Raw genomic sequence first — 15,518 nt, forward strand, 5'->3', positions numbered from 1 at the left:
GGAGTTTACTTCCAGATAGCCTCTGATTGGCTAAAACGAAGCTTGTCTCTGCTTACGCATGTTGTTTCTCAAGTCATATGACTGCCATCATCCTCCTATACAGCACACACAGCTAACTGAAATCGAAGCAAGATTCAGCCCCAGCAGTGGTCACAGTCGCACTTAGTCTCAGCCATCTGCGCGGTCTCTAAAATTAAACGTTAAAAACATGTTTCGCCACTTTTGCCTAACGGTGCTTCTGGTCATAGCCAGTGGTAAGTACACAACTCTGTATGGTTATTTGTTCTTACTTCATCAATCTCAGAATAAAAGTTTTCTTGCCTCGTCACTTCAGGCCTTGCCTTGGAAGAACCAATCTGCTAGCTAGCTTGCTGGCTAATATTTTGCTACGCAAAACTGTTGCTAGCTAGCTAACGTTAGCCAGGGAACCTCTTTTAGGCGGCGGCATAATACATTGTTTTGTTCCTCTGGCTTTTGTAAACAATCGGCCTTTACTAAGATTCACCAAAGTAATGATAATTAGAGTAAGCATATATTGTTCTTCCAAATCGTTCAGAAAAGTTTTTACATTTATGATAGCCGATATCTGTATCAGGTTGTGTTAACTAGCCAGATGCTGCGAGCTAAAATGCTAGAAATAAAATTCGTTACATTAGCTGTTATTAAAACGAGATTTATTGTGGCCGTGTTTGTGCTCTCGTTCTGTTTAAAATTAATTGGTAAAATTATAACTAAAGTAGTGTCCTAGTCGAATCACTCTAGCTCTGTTTTGTAATGTTAATTGATGTTGAAAACAACATTACAGGTTGTTGTAAGTTAATGTCTCTGGATTTTACATTAATGTTGACGTTCATTTGAGTGACTTGTTACGGTATTGTCCCCTCACATAACCAGGTAGCTCAAGAAATCGGACAGTTCAGTATTTGATTCGTGCTATGTTCAGGTGCCCTGGCCTGTGCATTATTGTGGTGTAGTAAATCTAAGGATCTATATAGCCTACCGACTAATGTGACGTTAACGTTGTTCAATTTTGCATAGCCAGTTCTGAGTTAAATATTTTTCTACCGGCTGTGCCCGGGTCTTATCTAACATGTGAAGAACATGTGATGGTGGTAAGAATTGGCAGTGAGTTCTCCGAGGTCATGTGACAGGTTTTTAAAACCAGGAGATGCAAACCCTCTGGGTTACTAATTAGCTTATTCACTTGAGTGACAGTCTTTTATGTGAACTTAGGTGTCAGTACTGTATAACCGTCTTGTCATGTGTCAGTCCTGGCTGTGAACAGGAAGTAGGTTTATAGTTGCGGTAGACTGATATGCTTGAGGCTTTGGTCACAAAAGCCTTACAGTTTCTTGCTACCTTGCTATATTTTGCCCGGAAATCTTTTAAAAATGATTAAGGCTGTCGTTCTGTTAGTAATGCCTGGTCAGTCTGCTCTATGATGAATACGTGCTTGTCATTTCAGCACCTTCTATTGAGCTCTTAAATATTTATATGAATATTTTGTCTTTTAGCTTACTGTTCCATAGTTTTGCTGTTGCATACAATAATCCACATGAACTTTGATACATCCTCCCATGAAACTGTGACTGCATTGTGACCGGACTGATTGCTCCTCTGGCCATGATCAGGGGAAATTGCCTTCTTAAAGTTAATGCATTTAATCTTACACCAGAATTTTATTTCTTGCATCCTACAGGTAAACTGAGTTCAACTCAATCCACAGTCGCCACCACCATCGCTGCTACCACCACCACCGCTACCACCACCACCACCACTACCACCACCACCACCACCACAACCACCACTGCTCCAATTACTACTACTACAGCTGCTGCAAATACAACCACCCTTGCTCCAACTCCTGCAAATACAACCACCCTTGCTCCAACTCCTGCAAATACAACCACCCTTGCTCCAACTCCTGCAAATACAACCACCCCTGCTCCAACTCCTGCAAATACAACCACCCTTGCTCCAACTCCTGCAAATACAACCACCCCTGCTCCAACTCCTGCAAATACAACCACCCCTGCTCCGACCAATGCCACTACAACTGCCCCTCCGCTGCCCAACCCCAAAACTGGAAACTACACTCTTAAACCAAATGTCAACGCCACTGCCTGCATTTTGGCTAGAATGGGCCTGCAAATCAGCTTTAAGCAAGGCGCAGTAAGTTTCATCATTTGGATCAGTAGAAAATCTTATCTAAGGTCATGTTATGACAGTGTTTATGGTGCATGAGTTACAGGTGTTTTAGAATTAAGAGCCAAATAAATGTATGTTTGTGTGTCCAAGGATGCCCAGAGCTTCAACCTGGATCCTGCAGTGACCAATGTGTCTGGATCATGTGGCAGTAATGGCAGTGACTCCATCCTCATCCTCCAGTCTGACACAATCTACATGGACTTTGGCTTTTCTAATGTGAGTTACTTCATGTGCATGGTGTGCGTTTTGCATAATGTAAAATCATGTTTACTGTTCAGACAACTGCTGGGGCAAAGTGCATTATTGGACTTGCTCTGATTTTGTTTTTGTGGTTCTGCAGGTGTCAAACCGATTTCGCCTACATTCACTGAATGTTAATGTGACTGCTAGTGGTAAGCCATTATTCAATATGACTCCAGATCACATGCCTGCTCTTTCTTTTTTGTACTCTCCTATCCCGTTCATAGGGTCTTCTCTCATGTATGTGCTTTTGTGGTTTTCAGGGGTCAAATTCACAGTTACCAATTCCAGCTTGTCTCTATGGGAAGCATCTGTGGGGAGTTCCTACATGTGCAAGAAGGAACAGAGTGACGAGATCACAAGCTCCGTCACCCTCCACACCTTTGACCTGCAGATCCAGCCTTTTGGGGTGGAGGATGATAAATTCAGCACAGGTATGACATTCTTCCATCTAACTTAAGACATTCCTTCATGGACCAGTGTTTCCATGTAGCCAGTGAGGATGTGAGTGGTCTTGCAATAGTGTGATATGATGTCATGCTGGAGGTGTTGAGATAATCACATGGTCCACAGGCCCCCTCACTGTGTGCTCACTCATTTTCTCTCTATCTGCAGCCCATGAATGTGCAATGGATGACTCCAGCATCTTAATCCCAATCATTGTTGGTGCCGCTCTGGCCGGCTTGATTCTCATAGTAGTGATTGCTTACATGATTGGTCGAAGAAAGACCTATGTTGGATATCAGACACTGTAAAGCAGTCACTGACTTCCTAATGTTGATCTCCCCTCAAAGAGCCCAGGCTTGGGGATGGGTTGGGATGAGGGGAAGGGTGGGGGGAGAGGGGGAGGTGAGGGAGCCTGATCCTGGATAAGAGCTGCAGGTTTTAGTGCAATCTCATAATTGGCAGTTGGCCCCTCCGCATTAAATTCGTATTGACAAATGCAGCAGTATGACAAAGAACTGATGTGCAGTTCAAATCATGAGGGCCCTGCGGCATTCCAGGACCAGGAGCCACCCCCCTACTTGCACATATACATTAATTTTGGTTTATTTTTCTGCTTATCATTTGTTTCTTTTGTTGCTTTTCAGTTTTTATGTCCCTTTTCAAGTGTGTTCAGGAAGCAAGTGCACAGTCTCTATTAGCTACCGTCAACAAGTTTCACCTAACCATGTCTGATGATGCAGAACATGGAAAGCTTATTCATATAGGAATTGAAACAAACAAATCCTGTATCAAATCACATCAGATTGTTCACTTGCTTCTTTCTCCCAACATTCCTTTTTTTTTTTCATTTAAAACCCACATGTTTTAATTGTGTTCATTTCATTAAGCCACATGATGTTGATTTGGTTCATTTCACCTGATTGATTGAAGCTAAAAATTGCTGCAAAAATGGATCCTGGGGGACATACATTTGTATTTAATTTTGACTGGAACTAATCCTAACAGAGCTGATTCAGCTTTTTGTGCAATCATTGTTCCAAGTCGCATTTAATCAATTGCCAGTAATTTCCTTGATTTTTGCATGTGTGAGACATACGTCTTTTACTTTTGTACATTACCCTAAGATTGAATTGGCAGAAATATCCTTCATAGCATCTATAGATTAAGGGTGTACAATTTTTTTATTTTTGATGTGAATCGATGTTAGCCAGTTTGCAAAATCTCAGTGTGAGACTCTTAATTTGATGCAGCATTTTGCCACAAAATTTCTCTATGCATTATGAGATCCACAATTTTCCTGGTAAGTCTCAGGCCTAACTGTGGTGATAACAGTGAGGGGATGTGGCCAGTTATTAAAGTAGTTGGCTACATTTTCCCCACATCTGAGTACTTGTTTTGGCATTAGGCTTTTTAAAAAAGGGATAGCGTTGTAAATTGTGGTATTTAAGCAGTTGCTTGCAGATATGTTTTTATATAAATGTATTCAAAGGACACTCCACATTTGGTAAAATATGCTGCTCTGCAACACTTGTGAATAGCCTTTGCAACAGTTGTGCACACGGATCTCCGAACATAATAATATGGTAACTGGACATTGGTGTGGGGACTGTAGCGTGTGTATTTTTGCGTTGTAAATGGGTAAGTGTATAGTGATATTACCCTCGATTTTAGAAAGGTGTGATCATCTGCATTTTTCACTGACTTTTCTTTCAATCTCTCAAAATCAGGCGCTGTGTGTTTCTGCCCCAGATTGTTTTCCATTTCAGAAGTGCTCATGTAAAAATGTATGGCTTTTGATTAAATTTTTGCTTCTATGTGAAGTGTTGAAATTGAAATGGTCCTCAAAATATACAAATTCACCACCACCACACTTGCTGTATTGACATCCATTTCCTTTAGCTGGGGACAAAGTCCACAGGATTGATTTCCAAAAATGTGCCTTTTCCAGAGCAGACTGTTTCTGACGTATCCGGCACTTTGAAAGAGGTGTGATCCTGCTAAAAGGGAATTCCCATTAGTGGACACCTGCTCCTTCCAAAACCATAGATTCTTTGTGACCTGGCAAAATATGAAACTGAAATGTGGATTGGGTTGGCAAAGCAAACACTTTAAGTTTTGAAAGTGATGTAAAGTGTTCAGTTTGCTTTTCAGTTTCATATTAAGGTCAGGGGATCTGACTAAGTGTTTTTATATCATTGTAATTGTTCCCCATGGCATCAAATGAAAATAGTTTCTGTCAGTGCATTTTTAGTTGCAGTAAGTCAATAAAATGTGATAAAGAAACTTCTGTGTATTTAGTGTTGACAGTCAGCCTAGGCTACTTTTGACCTTCAAAATAAAGAGTGTGTTTGACTCTTTGAGTTGTGTAATAACCGTTTTCTTTTTTGCCAGATTTTAGACTGAATGTGTTTTTGCAATCTCTTTACCCTTGCTTTCTTTATTCTTATCCAGTGGAGGATTGCCAGGCTGATGCGGAAAGCTACATTGTCCCAATAGCAGTGGGAGCTGCCTTGGCTGCTCTTATTCTTATAGTATTGGTGGCCTATTTCATTGGGAGAAGGAGAAACCAAGCCCAAGGCTATGAGTCTTTCTAAGTCACACATCCTGAATCTAGGATCATTTTGATGAAATGTTCACTTAATTCTGATCACATTAATACAGCATGACTGTCAGTTACTCTCTGGGCTTGGAAGATGCACTAAGTTGGTTCTCACCCTCTCAGCAAAGCCTAATACTTTCTAGCACATTTTCTTTCAAAATTGCAACGCTCTTTTGGATTTGATTTGAATGTATTGCAAGGCCACCGTTATCCCCACCCTCCCCCTCCCCTTAAAATGCTAAAATAAAAAGCAGTATTAAAATGCTGTGAACCTAAACTTTCCTGCCTGATATTAACATGATTATATAGTTTTATGCTTACCTCCCTCCCACTGAAATCATTTTCAAATCCTAGTTTGCTGGCTAATGCAAGGACACTACATCTAAAGTGATGATGCATTGCTCCTTCTCCCTCTTGTTTTTTTCTGATGTTACTCACCAATTCTACGCCGATACTCATCAAATCTCAGAATGTTCTCTATCCAGTAATCACTTATCGTCACCTCTCTCTCTCTCTCTCTCTCCCTCTCTCTCCCTCTCTCTCCCCCCACGACAGCTGAGGAGTGCTTCTTGGACTCTGACTTGAGCTTTCTAGTGCCCATTGCTGTGGGCATGGCACTCAGCTTCCTAATCATCCTTGTACTTATCTCTTACCTGATTGGCCGGAGGAAGAGTCGCACTGGCTACCAGTCTGTATAATTCAGCAACATCTAACCCACCCCACCCCTACCCCTAACCCAACGGCCTCTCGACTCTCTCGCTCGTTCACATTCTCTTTCTCTTTCTCTCTCTCTGCCTTTGCCGTTCTTTGTCCCTGCACTCAACTTTTCTTAGATGTATCTTATCCTAGTTTGATTTGGTTGAAATTTGAATTGTATCATATCAGTGCTGGCTCTAGGTGTTTTGGGATCATGAAGTGTTGGAATGTGCAAATAGCCAAGTCAGACTATGACTGAAATTTGGCTGCATTATTAAAGTCAACCAAAACTTTTAAAGGATCATCTCTCCAAATTCTAAAGGGTGGTTTCATGAACCTGGAACACATTAACCCCATAGAGAAAGGGAAGGGGAAGGAAAAGAAAAGTGTAAGAGTGTCCTTGTTGACTGATCCAGACCTCTGAATTGTAGAATTGTGTGTTAACATGAGCAATACTCAGCATAAGGGATAGGAGATGTACAGTGCGAATTTGACAACAAGTAGCTGTACTACATGAAGAATACTCGATTGATGTTCTTCATTGCTTTTTTTATATTCACAAAATAAAGTCTGCGTTTAAAAAATAATTGTAGGAAGGGGAAACCTTTATGGTGGTTACAGTTAAATCAAGAAAGGTAGTTCAAAATGTAATGAAAAATGCTGAATGGTTTGATTTCAAAATTTCCAGGTTTAGAAAACCACCTGTGGATATGTAATGCATGAGAAATACATCAGCTGAATGGCTTTCTCTTCCTGAAAAGGTTCTTTAAACAATTATTATTTGCTCTGTATAATATGTGTAAATTATATTTTTTGTGTTGTATCAAATTAATGATTAAGGTGAATTGTTTTGAATTACATGACTAATAATTTCAAAGCCCTTGAATGTATGTCATGCACATGTTAACATTTCTGAAAACCCACTGATGTGGATTGATCACTTGATCGTTGTTGAATTAGTAGCCATGTTTAACCATGTTGTGTCATTTTACTTTTTGCACTTAATACCCTCTGTTATAAAGGGACACTAATCAAACTGACACTTTACTAGCATTTTAAACATTGGTGAATAGACAGTAGATTTGGACTCAGATTGATTTCTCTTGAGGATCCCTCAGGTAAAGGGAGCTTGTGTTCATACAGCATGTCCATGACTTCTGTTGACGGATCTTCACTTTGATTTGATGGAGCTCATCCTCACACATTAAGATGTCGCAACATATTTGTGTTTCACCATATTTTATGGGATTGATTTGGGCCAGAATATCTCTCAGAACAAGTTGAATCAACTGATGGTTTTATCCTTCAAAGGTTTCTCTAAACACAGCGAAAGTTATATTTATCAGTCACAGTGATCACAGAATACTGAAATGTTGTGCCTTTTTGTTGCACTCCCTTGTTTTCCATTAAAATGTCTCGATTAGTTGAAGAATGTCAAGTTAAGTATCCTGTACCATGATGGGAAAATTGAAATAAAATGGCTTCCCTATTTTGTAAACATGACAACTCTCCATCATTAAACCTGAAATGTGGGATGTATTGTTTTATTGAGGGTAAGTATCTGGGTCATGCACGATAAGATCTGTATCTCTAAGTTATTAGGGTATATTTAGTCTAAGAAATAGCCACCTGCCAGAGATCATATTGCTCAACCTAGCATTCTATACACTTTGACCAGTAGTAGTGTTATGTTTTGCTGGAGGAGAAATATTGCTGTCATTAGATTTGCATGACCACCAAGGCAGCCATAAACATGGTTTTCCAGTGGGTTGTAAAACGCTAACACTCAGAAATGGGACATCTACCTCTGACCTTACAGAGAGTTAAAAACAAAACAGCACACCCTGTTTAAATTAGTTAATTCAGTTCCATGTTTATTGTTTACATTTCTATAACATTGAGTGCTTTCGTGTAAAATGTATTCTGGCACACGTTATTGTCTGCCAATGAAATATATAATCTCTGAACTGCCAAGAGATTACGCAGTTTCCAAAGTAAGCCTATCCTTCACCGTCAACATTTGATTGTTCCATGTCAACATTATCAAATACATTAATAAATAATACTGCTGAGTCTCACCAGATATTTCATAACATTAAGAATTGGTCCATATTGTTCTATCTTGTTTGTGCGTGTCTAACATACTTAATATCCATCTGCGGAGAGAGGATTCACATATCCTTTTTTTTAATTTACAAACTAGCATGGAATGAAACTGCATTTTTTGGGCAGTAATTTACAGAATTACTTATTAGATTAAAAGTAAACAAAACTGTTAACTGCATCGTAGACAGAAATTATTAATTCTAAAGAATAGCAGCCTATTATCTTATTAAAAGGAACAAGCAACCTCTGATATTGTAATACAAGACCAAAGAATTAAGAGTGTGTAATGCTCTGGAATCTTCGTAAAAGACTATTTATCTCGGTGGTAAATAGTCTCTGGATTATCTGAAATTGAGCTCAGTGATAAGACAAATATATTCGTTTTGTATTACAGAGGTTGTAACCTTTATACAAAAGAAATGTTGATGAATCAGAAGAGTGTTACAAAATATTCAAACCAAACTATTATACAAAAACTACTGCCACTCTGGAACACTCTGGAATTTCATAAAACTCATGATGCCCAATAACGTGTTGCTCTAAAGTTAATGTGTAACTACAAATGATAGTCAATTTCCCTTTTTGGAACATCAGGCCCTCTGGTTAAGTGAAGTAGGCTAAGTCAAGTCTTACACAGAAATGACTTCGGCAGTGCTTTATAAGCCTTAGATAAAAACACTTTTTCCTATGACTAGTGAAACTAAGTATGACATTATGGAAAGTACAGTATGTCCTTCTCATTTTCTCTCCAAGCACTGTCTCTGTCATTGTATTGTTTTTTTTGTGAGGAGCGCGTCCATTTGAGTGCTTATTAAAATTATTCCTATTTCTGCAGGGAGTTATAAGAGTTTTGAAAGATTAAAAAACATTTTATGTCATACAAGGGAAATTCTCCAACTCTAGTACTAAGATGTTCCATTTGCAAATGTGTACAACTCAAAAGGTGGGCGAAGGCAGCAACTGTGGGAAGCTACGCACCCACTTCAAGAGTGAAAGACACACTTCCCAGAAAGCGATCAGTTGGTGAATCATTGATGATGTCCTTGCCATGGAGCTTACATTGCACATGAAGATGGGTGTCAGGCTGAGGTGAAGGGAAACGTACTGCAACTATTGGCGACGTGTAGTTCACCTGCATAAAGGGTTCAATTAGGGGAAAAGCAGCTCTTTTCAGAAATACTGTATGACAGATTGGTCAGTATCATACATGTTGTTCAACCACTACAGTTCAGTTGATGCTATTATGTTGAAACTTTACACTCACGTGTCTTTGCTTCCCATAGTAGGGGTAATACATCAGATTGAAAATGTTCTTTGGAAAGAACTCAAGGTCCCCAAGGTTTCCTGTATCCCCTTTCTGTGAAAACAAACATACACAATGAGTGGTATACTGGATATCTTAACCTATATACTCATCATATAAAATATAACTTGTCTCACTCCACTCCAGATTAACCCTTACCCTTAGAGCACAAGTCACGTTTACTGGGGTTCCCTTACCAGGCAAGTACCCAAGAATCTACAAAAAAAGGGAGGGGGGGGGGGGGGTAAATTGATGTGTCAGTGGAATTTGCCATGTGACCTCCACTTCCTTATTTAGGACTAGTCATAAAATCTTGCAGTGAGGCTGCTGCTTTGCCAGCACATTACTACAAGACACCACAAGATGTCACTAAGCATAGAACTTAGAATCCTTGGTAAACTTAGGATGCAAACTTGATGGTAAGTGTCCTTAGAAGGAGAGGGCCCTCACCCGGTTCATCTTGAGAAAGATGCAGGGCTTTCCCTGAGAGTAGCCAAAATGACGATCTGAGATCCCTGAGCACTCCCCAAGCCATGACCTCTTGAACTGGCATGCTTTCCGCTCAGCACTCTCCTCTTTGTCATCTTGCATAAAATATTTGTCCTGCTGACATGGGATATTCTTTTCCTCCTGAACAGAGTCATCGTATGCTGTGACAGAGGAGAAAGAGAGAGAGAAAGAGAGAGAGATAGAGGAGAGAGAGAGAAAGAGAGAGATGGTGGGGGGCAGAGGGGTGGATTCCCATAAATAAACTCAACAACAGTTGATTACTGGGTCTGGTCTGACACAAAGAGGCCTGTGGTGGCTCCCTCTGGAAACGCTCAGCCCACAAAAAGCTCTCCATCTATGCCAGCTTTTCTATGGGCACCGAGGGCTTAGGAAGGGGGGTTTCAGGAGCGGATAATAGAGAGGCTTTAAGTCTGTACCCATTCAAAAAAAAAAACACCCAATTTTTACTATGGTTCTTAAAAATATCATATAATCAGAGGCGGACAGCGTACACAGCTTCATTACATGAGTAAAAGTACAGATACCCTTTGCTAAATTTTACTCAAGTACAAGTAAAAGTACAACAGTCAGATATCTACTTAAGTAAAAGTACTGAACTACTTGTATTTATATCTTGTATCAAGAGTACAAGAGTAGCCTACATTTTCTAAATATTGCATTACTACTGCCACAGTGCTTACATTTATGTACAGAATCGTCCTACATGGAGTTAAGAAAAATTTTAATGTTAATACCTTGGAGAATGTAAAAGGAATTAAAAGTAAAATCGAGTAATTTTCATCTTTTTACCATGTTGCCAGTGATGGGCAGTATTGCTAATACAGTTATTCCAAATACAAAATACTATTTTGTAATTAAAACACTTGAAGCGAAAACTATCATTAACTTGTTCAGAAAATTAGGTTGACACATTCCCGGGATGGACCTGCTGCGTCTTCATCCATTGTTTCGTCCATGGTTTCGTCTCTTATCTAAATCTGACCATGGAGTTGACTTTGGCGGAAAGCTGAAAGTGATTGCTGATAGGCTGTCCTAATCAGTGGCGCCTGCACAATCCAATCACGTTTGAGAGGGAAACAACAAATTGAGGGTTCCCGAGATTTCTCTTTTTTCCCTTTTTTTTAGAAGAAGTAAGGGGTTCTCAGGGTTATGGATAGAAATGTAGTGGAGTAAAGAGTACAATATCTGCCTCTCAAATGTACTTGAGTAAAGTCATGAGTACTGCCCAAAAATGATACTCGAGTAAAGTACAGATCCCTCAGAATTGTACTCAAGTACTGTACTCAAGTAAATGTACTCCGTTACTGTCCGGCTCTGCATATAATATGATACCTCAGATAATTCTAAAACCCTGATAAGTCAGAACTCACGTTTTAGGTGGGACTCCATCATCTTCACATACTTATTCCAGGAGGGGCGGTCAGATGCATTAAAGGCAATGTCAAATCCCTCTACATGTGGGAACATCATCATGCCTGCCAATGGAAATACAGTTTACCTATATGGCCTGCCTGAATCTCCTCTTGTCCAACACCGTCAGCAGTGATTAAGTACAAGGTTGAAGTTGTGGATGAAGTTCTTACCTGGTGGCATCACCCTGTCATTGTACGTTGGTTTGTAAGGGCTGATGGACCACATCAGGCAGCACATACAAGCAGCAAACATGGCAGCCAAGAAAGTATACAATGCCGAATAGAAAAAGACGATGAGGCCTTGGAGGAAGGAAAATATGGATGTTATTACACAGAGATTCCTGTATTTCCCTTGCCTAAGCATATCTTGCGAGAGCACAAACGATAGATCTATGTTCATTAGCACAGCAAACATTCTGTTCATTTCAAGGGTCTCAAGATACATGACAAACATAATTTCTAAATAACCATCTAGTTATCTGATTGCAGGTCAGTCATTTCTACTTCTCTGATCAAATATACAACACTCATGGCTCATCTACTCAGAAAATGGCCTCATTTTCTCTGATACCCCCTCGAACTGATCCTATATGAGCATTTGGCCAACCCAATCAGACACAAAAGACAGCAGCCATTCTTCTTTAATTTCAATTAACTGTCCATTAGTAACTGATCAAACAAAATGTGTCCCCAAAATTTAATGGCTTTCACTGTGCAGGCAATTTGACAGGGACTAGTTGCAGCCAGCCTTGTGTCCCCCAGCTACAAAGGGCTTTCTGTTCAAACCCAGTGGAATTCTCCCAGCTGTCCTTTCACTCAGGGGACAGAGTGAACCTCCGGTTGCCATCAGAGTGACAGTCTTTTGCAGCCATAGAAAGGCAGTGCAAGCTCCAAGGAGCTCGATCACCCCACTCTGGTATTGTGTCCCTCTCTACACTCTCCTTTCACAGGACACACATCACAGACCTCAACAGCCCCCCTCCCAAACAGAGGAGCGCGTTGGCTACATCTCTTACAGGATCTTTTACGAAACTCACTCTCTATCTCTCTCTCTCCCTCTTAACTCCATCTTAACCAGATAGAGAATAGAGATAGAGATAGAGAAAACCTACACAATGCGCAGAATAATCAACAGATTTTTTTTAAAAACAAAACAATAACCAAACAGATTTTGGGCAGATTGCCACGGGTGACTGGGAAAAACCTCTCCAGGAAATGGTGTTTGCCAAAAAATGTTTATCTAAGTTTTGGTCTGGGGTTTACAGAGAGCTCTGCAGAAAATCACTTGTGTGGCTCTACGTGTTGGCCTGCACTGTGGGGCCACAAACGTGTTCAAGTCAGTCCGGGGGTCACAAGGGCTTTGGGAAAGAGGCAGGGGAAAGCACGGTAGGGCCATGAAGAATGTGATTCCTGGCCAGCACATGGCCTGTCACAGCACTCTCCCACTGGGGCCTGTTCCCCAGGCAGCCTGTTTTTGTCACGATTGCTCTAAATGATCTGTGCACCTATGTAAACACTCAAGGCTGCGCGCACACACACACACACACTCTCTCTCTCTCTCTCTGTCCCCCCTCCCTCTCTCTCCCCTCTCTCCCTCTATCTATCTCTCCCTCTCTCTATCTATCCACCCCCTCTCTCTCACACAGTGACACACACATAGATCCTGGATAAGGAATATCAGATTATATCTCCTTCCCAGTGGCATCCCTCTCTGCACTGAACCGAAGCCATAGTCAGAAAATGAGACTGTCTATTCAGAGACAAGCTATTCATACAAACAATGTTTATCCCTATATGTCAAACAGATCAACTGATTCAAGCTGAATGTCCAATTGTCTGTTCTGAAGAGAGTTGGCACTGTTTGAGGACAGTGCAGACCCTTCTTTTGATCTGTGCTCACTCCAGACCCCCTGCTACTCACTCCAGCTCTTTCCTGTGCGGCCCATGAACTCCCTGGTGTCGGGATTCCACAAGTATTGTTTCACGGCAGAGAACTGCTCGTGCAGCGACCTCTCGGGCCTTGGCTTGGGCTTCCAGCGTTCGAAGTTCAGGTCCTCCTGCGCCAGTGGCTGATGCTCCACCAGTCCCTCCTGCTCCACCTCCATGGCCTCTGCCAGTCTGTGGCCAATCCTGTGCCCCTCGGCAGGCTGCATACACACACACACACACACACACACACACAGAGGAAAAGAATCAGCATCTTCTTGAGACACATCCCAAAACCTAAAAGTTTCGGAACTTTTCTTTTTCTATCTCAAGTGGGTCGAATATCGTTGTTTTCTCATTCAAAATGCTACAGTAGTTATAACAATTAAGGATGGTTGATCATCAAATCAGTGTCCTTGCTGGTATGTGCTCCAGAAAACAGGCAACAGAAGAGGCCTGTTGACCCTGCTAACCCTCTTTGGGAGAGCTAACCTCTGTGCTCAGCGCAGCAGCTGCACAAGGACTGCAAGGTCACCCACAACCCAGATGTTGCACACTGACTCTCAGCACTCTGATGAACAGCCAGCGATCAGAGGTCGCATTAGACCACCAGGGACAACAGGATGTATAAGCTACACCTCAATTCCCATCATCTCGTGCCACGAATACTTGCTTACACACATGGACAAAATAAGAATTAGAAGGGGAAAACCAAACTAAATTCAGAGTCTTAGGTGAAATGTGTAGTTGAATGATAACTACATTGAAGATGTCATTATGAGGACATGACATGTTCGGGACATTGTATTGTATGCAGTACTTCAGTTTTCAGGCAATAAAAAGTGAAAAAATCCCTGAAAAGAAAGAATCTTAATGTCTGGAATAAACAATTATCTTTTCATTGCCACTATTGTTGGTATAGAAAGTGTTTTTTCTTTAAGAACTAAACATGACACCTTCGTGCTGCCATTCACGTCTTGATATAGTGGGTTTCATTACAGTAAATGCCACACGCTTGTTCCATTTTAGCAATAAAGAATGTATATTTAACTATATAAATACAGAGTATGTGATGTTTGCATTTTCACTAGGCAGTATACTTAAACTAAAATATTTGTCAAATATTTACCAATATTTGTTCAAAAAGGACTAAGACTACACCTTTTATCTGGATATTGTTATGACATCCTATGAAAAGACAGGTGCTTTCACAAATGTGTGCAACATAATTATATTAATGGTAAGTCCATATTACTACTACTTACCACTTTTGGCACTAAGTTTTCAAGGAGCTCTTCCTCAGCCCCGCCCGTGGTTGAATTGGGCTCCATGATTCTTCACAGAAGAGAAAAGGTACTTGTTAAACCAATCACATAGACCGTCTTCAGCTCAGCGAATTAAAGCGACATCCAGTGCACTAACGACCATACCAAACTTCCAGAATAAAAGAAATAGAAGAAAATAAAACTATTCGAATGGACTGAGCTGCGCGCTTTTCGTTAAGCTATTTTTGGCAAAACAGCCTCAAATTATGAAAAAGTTAAATTAGATATACCGGAATTTATATTTCGTGGACGATAAATGCAGATGATATCTTCAAGCACACTTGACCCTGATACGAGTTATGCTTTGGTCAGACGAGAATCTTTGATTTAATCAGTTTTACCCATACAACAGGCACCGGGTACAGAGATGACCACCTTCCCACTAAGCGATCATCGTAGTGAATGAATTTCTCAGGCAACAAGTAGGGGTGGGATTGAAAGTACTGAGGCTTTTTTTTTTATCCCCGAGGAACCTTTTGGCAACGACGAGAACCAGTATGGTGTGGCATTCTGCACACGCATCACACAGTCCCATTGTCTGCAGTTTCAACCGATGCAAAGCCACTCAAGTTTGATAAGTTAACCTTCCAAGTGGTAGCCTATTAATATAAGGTGGTCTACACGTGATGGTGCATGTAGGCTAGGGATTATGATTTTTATGCTGCATAACATAGAATGTAAATGCGACATTGTCTTAATAAGTGTATAACTTGCGCTTTATTTGTTTTTATTTAGGTTCTATGCGC

At 40.7% G+C, this 15,518-nt stretch overlaps 2 protein-coding genes across 5 annotated transcripts; one reads left to right on the top strand and one right to left on the bottom strand.

Moving 5' to 3' along the window:
• The first annotated feature begins 93 nt into the window (after positions 1-93).
• Positions 94-7,688, top strand: lamp2 (lysosomal-associated membrane protein 2). Of its 3 annotated transcripts, none has more exons than XM_048230610.1 (6): positions 94-254; positions 1,700-2,172; positions 2,299-2,424; positions 2,549-2,600; positions 2,712-2,882; positions 6,050-7,688. In XM_048230610.1, exons 1-6 carry the CDS (start codon positions 209-211, stop codon positions 6,190-6,192), a joined length of 1,011 nt encoding a protein of 336 aa, XP_048086567.1. In that variant the 5' UTR covers positions 94-208; the 3' UTR covers positions 6,193-7,688. The 3 variants fall into 3 exon arrangements, with proteins under 3 accessions (XP_048086567.1, XP_048086566.1, XP_048086568.1); XM_048230609.1 differs by lacking the exon at positions 6,050-7,688 and adding an exon at positions 5,347-5,966; XM_048230611.1 differs by lacking the exon at positions 6,050-7,688 and adding an exon at positions 3,064-5,255.
• A 349-nt stretch (positions 7,689-8,037) lies between these two features.
• atp1b4 (ATPase Na+/K+ transporting subunit beta 4) lies at positions 8,038-15,198 on the bottom strand. 2 transcript variants are annotated; one of them, XM_048230608.1, is made up of 9 exons: positions 15,114-15,198; positions 14,713-14,782; positions 13,443-13,668; positions 11,693-11,821; positions 11,480-11,584; positions 10,050-10,249; positions 9,759-9,815; positions 9,561-9,653; positions 8,038-9,428 (listed from the first exon to the last, which is right to left on the bottom strand). In XM_048230608.1, exons 2-9 carry the CDS (start codon positions 14,776-14,778, stop codon positions 9,267-9,269), a joined length of 1,038 nt encoding a protein of 345 aa, XP_048086565.1. In that variant the 5' UTR covers positions 14,779-14,782; positions 15,114-15,198; the 3' UTR covers positions 8,038-9,266. The 2 variants fall into 2 exon arrangements, with proteins under 2 accessions (XP_048086565.1, XP_048086564.1); XM_048230607.1 differs by having other exon boundaries at positions 15,003-15,183.
• Between the last annotated feature and the right edge of the window lie 320 nt (positions 15,199-15,518).

This window comes from Alosa alosa, chromosome 21 (assembly GCF_017589495.1).
Source record: "Alosa alosa isolate M-15738 ecotype Scorff River chromosome 21, AALO_Geno_1.1, whole genome shotgun sequence".
Taxonomy (NCBI): Eukaryota; Metazoa; Chordata; class Actinopteri; order Clupeiformes; family Clupeidae; genus Alosa; species Alosa alosa.